The 3,648-nt window shown below is 33.8% G+C and overlaps 1 protein-coding gene across 1 annotated transcript; it reads right to left on the bottom strand.

Moving 5' to 3' along the window:
* Nucleotides 1–387: 387 nt before the first annotated feature.
* Nucleotides 388–3,136, bottom strand: LOC126715191 (transcription factor MYB106-like). Its single transcript, XM_050415670.1, has 3 exons — nt 2,845–3,136; nt 2,599–2,728; nt 388–1,798 (listed from the first exon to the last, which is right to left on the bottom strand). Exons 1-3 carry the CDS (start codon nt 2,975–2,977, stop codon nt 877–879), a joined length of 1,185 nt encoding a protein of 394 aa, XP_050271627.1. The 5' UTR covers nt 2,978–3,136; the 3' UTR covers nt 388–876.
* Between the last annotated feature and the right edge of the window lie 512 nt (nt 3,137–3,648).

The following is a 3,648-nucleotide window of genomic DNA, read 5'->3' as shown; positions in this document are numbered from 1 at the left end:
AAGACCATATGGTTGAATTTAGTTGAAGATTCTAACATAGTAGAAAATTGTATTTAAGTTTTATCTTTCTCTTATATAATCATCATCATAGCATGAATACAATTAGTTTTTACATTAAAAAAGAGCATCAATTTGGTGAAATTGAAAACAGCTTTTTATTTTCTTTATTTATTTTTAAACCTCATTCCCTTTTTCTCCCGTTGAGAATTAATCACCAGACAAATTTTGGTTTTGATTTCATTTTTTGCTTTCCAATGTAAAAGTTCTGACTTCATGAAGAGAGAGAGAGAGAGAGAGAGAGAGAGAGAGAGAGAGAGAGAGAGAGAGGGAGAGAGAGATACCTTGCTTACAAGCAAGAAGGCGACATGAAACCAACAGCAATAAATCTATCATAAATACATCTCTTATTGGACATGTCTATATATATATATATAATATAATATAAAACTTTATACAAAGACATGGGTAAAAATGTCATAGAATCAGTTACTTCCACAGGACCATATATTACCCTTGACAACTCAGGTCCGAATGAAAATTCAAAGATTCAAAAGGAAGAAAAGGAGACACAGATTTTCATCATGGATGAACTATGAACATTTGACATGAGAGAAAGAAAGAGATTGCCAAAACTGTAGTGTTGCTTTCACAGCATTTTCAAGCATGTGAAGCATTTCATTGTTTTAAATAATTTGTGGAAGCAACCAAAACTGATTTGGCAACAACATTTCTCTATGATTGCTACTTTTTTTTTTTGTTGATAAACATGATTGCTACTTAATAACAACAAAAAACAAATCAATAGCTCTTCATGACTTGGCTTGAGGAGTGTGGTACTGTGGCTTACTTCTACTTCAATTCATGGAAATCTCTTATTTAGAACATTGGTGAATCAGAAGGGGATGAATTCACCAAATTAAGAATGCTATTCCAATAATTCTTGTTATCTTCATAGTAATCACTGCCACCAGCATTGTCTGAATCACCTCCTCCATCTGATAAACTCCTATCATCAGAATTGTTAAGCAAAAGATTAGTGAACCCATCTTCTCCCACAATATGTCCACCATCAGTACTCCATGTGCTAGTTTCCATGGAAATTGACATGTCATGTAGGCTAGTAGCTCTAAAAGTACACAATGAATTACTTTCATGATTATTATTCTCCATGCCCTCTTTGTATTCAAAGCCTTTCCAATCTTGTTCACCTTCTTCTTTAACAATTCCAACCGCTGAATTAGAACCTGAAGTAGCGCCACCAACAAACTCAATCACAGGCATTGAATTCTCACCAACCGATCCACCAGTCATAGTCGGTGGCACGTTCTCTGAAAATGTTAGTGTTGAAGTGGGAGACTCAAGGTCACTATTGCCAATTCCTGTTGCTACAAGACCACCATTGCCTTCACTTGATTTAGACCACGCACTAGTACCATTCCAACCTTTTAGTACATTCAAAGACCTTGAAGTCATAGGCTGAGCTGAAGTGGAAGCAGAAGATGAAGAAGCGTGATTGGCAAGCTGATGATGTTGTTGGTTGAATGAATGTGAACGCAGCTTTGATTCTCTAACAAGTCTTGCTTCAGCTTCAAGCCTAGCACTTTCCCACTGAGCCATGTGACTAAGATTTGCTGCATTCTTGGTTTGACCATCAATAGAGAGTAAGGTATCATTTTTGGGCTTGTGGGTCGAAGGGTCAATCCCCATTTTGGCTAACCTTTTCTTAAGATGTGTATTCCAATAGTTCTTGATCTCATTATCTGTTCTCTTAGGCAAGTGAGTAGCTATAGCCGACCACCTAAGCCCAAGACAACAAAGATCTCAAAAAACACTAATAGAAAAACCCTAGAAATTATCTAGTACAAGCAAGTATCAATATTGTTTTGAAGCATCTAATTAATGACAAAAGGCACACTCTGATCATCGGCTTGTGTACAAGAAAGAAACCTCAGTTTCTATGACATGTTGAGGGAAAAAACAAATGAAATTAAAGATCCTTTGCAGTTATATTATGTTCATTTTCTCTTTGGCCATGAAGATTCTCTGGGTTCAAAGATAACCCATTTAATAAAATTGGGTGTCAGAAAATAAAAAAAAATTATGGAAATTACAGAAAGCATATTTTGAAATCTGGGTCAAAATAGGAATTTGGGTTGGTGATAGGTTGGGGTGAATAAATTCAAATAGAAGAAAAAATTTAGTTTGCAGTAGAAAAACCAAACTAAGAAAAGCACATAGTACATTTGGTTGTAACAAAAGAAGATAAGACTAAGATGAAGCATTGAAATTTTTTATTTATCTTTTTTCAGAAGGAAAATTTTAAAACTATTACCAATTTTACCAAAAAAAGTTAAATGTACTAAAATTTGAAACACTAGAAGCAATTGCATCCATGAATTTCACAGCATGGAAGCTTCAAGACTAAGGAAGAGGGTAAAAGAATAAAGCTTCAAATTGTACCATACTAACCACAAAAAGTAGAACCCACTAGCTAGGTTTTTTATGAAAGAAAAAGGTAGCTAGCATGGCTAAGTTAATTAACACAAAATAATTGCTCAAACAACAAATGTTGATATATTTACAAGAATTTTTTTTTACCTGTTCCCTAAGAGGGCATGAAGTTGAATGATGGTTTGCTCTTCTTGCAAACTGAACTTTCCTCTCTTAATATCAGGTCTAAGATAATTAGTCCATCTCAGTCTACAGCTTTTCCCACACCTTTGAAGTCCTACAAACATAAACAAAGATGTCAAAGTCTACAACAGTGAACTAAATAAGCTTAAAACCTTTTACTATTATTTATGTCAACTACAAATTAAGAACTAATGAAAGCAAATTAATCACCAGCTTTTGCAGGCAAGGCACGCCAGCTTCCATGGCCATGTTCTTCAATATAAGCTAGGAGCTTTTGATCTTCTTCTGGTGTCCATGGTCCTTTCTTCAAGCCCACCTTTTCACAACATGGTGACCTACCCATTTGGAAGTGGAACTCAGAAAAGTGGGTAACTAGTTTTTGCTTTCCTTTATATAATACTAAGAGTTAGAGAAACTAAGTTTTGTTGAGATAAAAAGAAAGAAAGAGGAGGGTTTGTGTTTATAAATGAAGAGATGGGCAGAAAAGAAAGGTCAGCGACATAAATGTAATGAAGGAATTAATATCACCATAGTATATATAAAACTTGCATGCCAAAAGTGCCCTTAACTTCCAACTGAATTTTGCGGCATATTCTATGTTGTAACCCTGTATCCAATAGTGCAAAAAAGTACTTAAATTTTTAATTTTAATTTTTTTTTAATAATAGTTTTGTGTTGTACACTGTTAGCTTTTGTTTTTTCTTCCAAGAAATGGATATGGGAGATTCAAACTCATCAATTTGTTCTTATCGAATCAGACAATACCATGTTTCTCAAAAAAAAAAAGAATCAGACAATACCATTGAAATACAATGTCTTGACTTGTTTTATTAGATTTTCTATTAGGATTTAACGATTTTGAATTTTCTACTAATAGAATTTACTTATTTATCAAGAAAAGTTAAATGATTTCATTCTCTTTTTACATAATAATAGATTACGTTACCTTTTTTTTTTCAAGGGAGAAGCTTCCAAGAATGAATGGTTTTTGGCTATGTGCGGTTTTACTATCAC

Source organism: Quercus robur, chromosome 2 (genome assembly GCF_932294415.1).
Source record: "Quercus robur chromosome 2, dhQueRobu3.1, whole genome shotgun sequence".
In the NCBI taxonomy this organism is placed as follows: domain Eukaryota; kingdom Viridiplantae; phylum Streptophyta; class Magnoliopsida; order Fagales; family Fagaceae; genus Quercus; species Quercus robur.
This window is presented reverse-complemented; position numbering and strand designations above follow the sequence as displayed.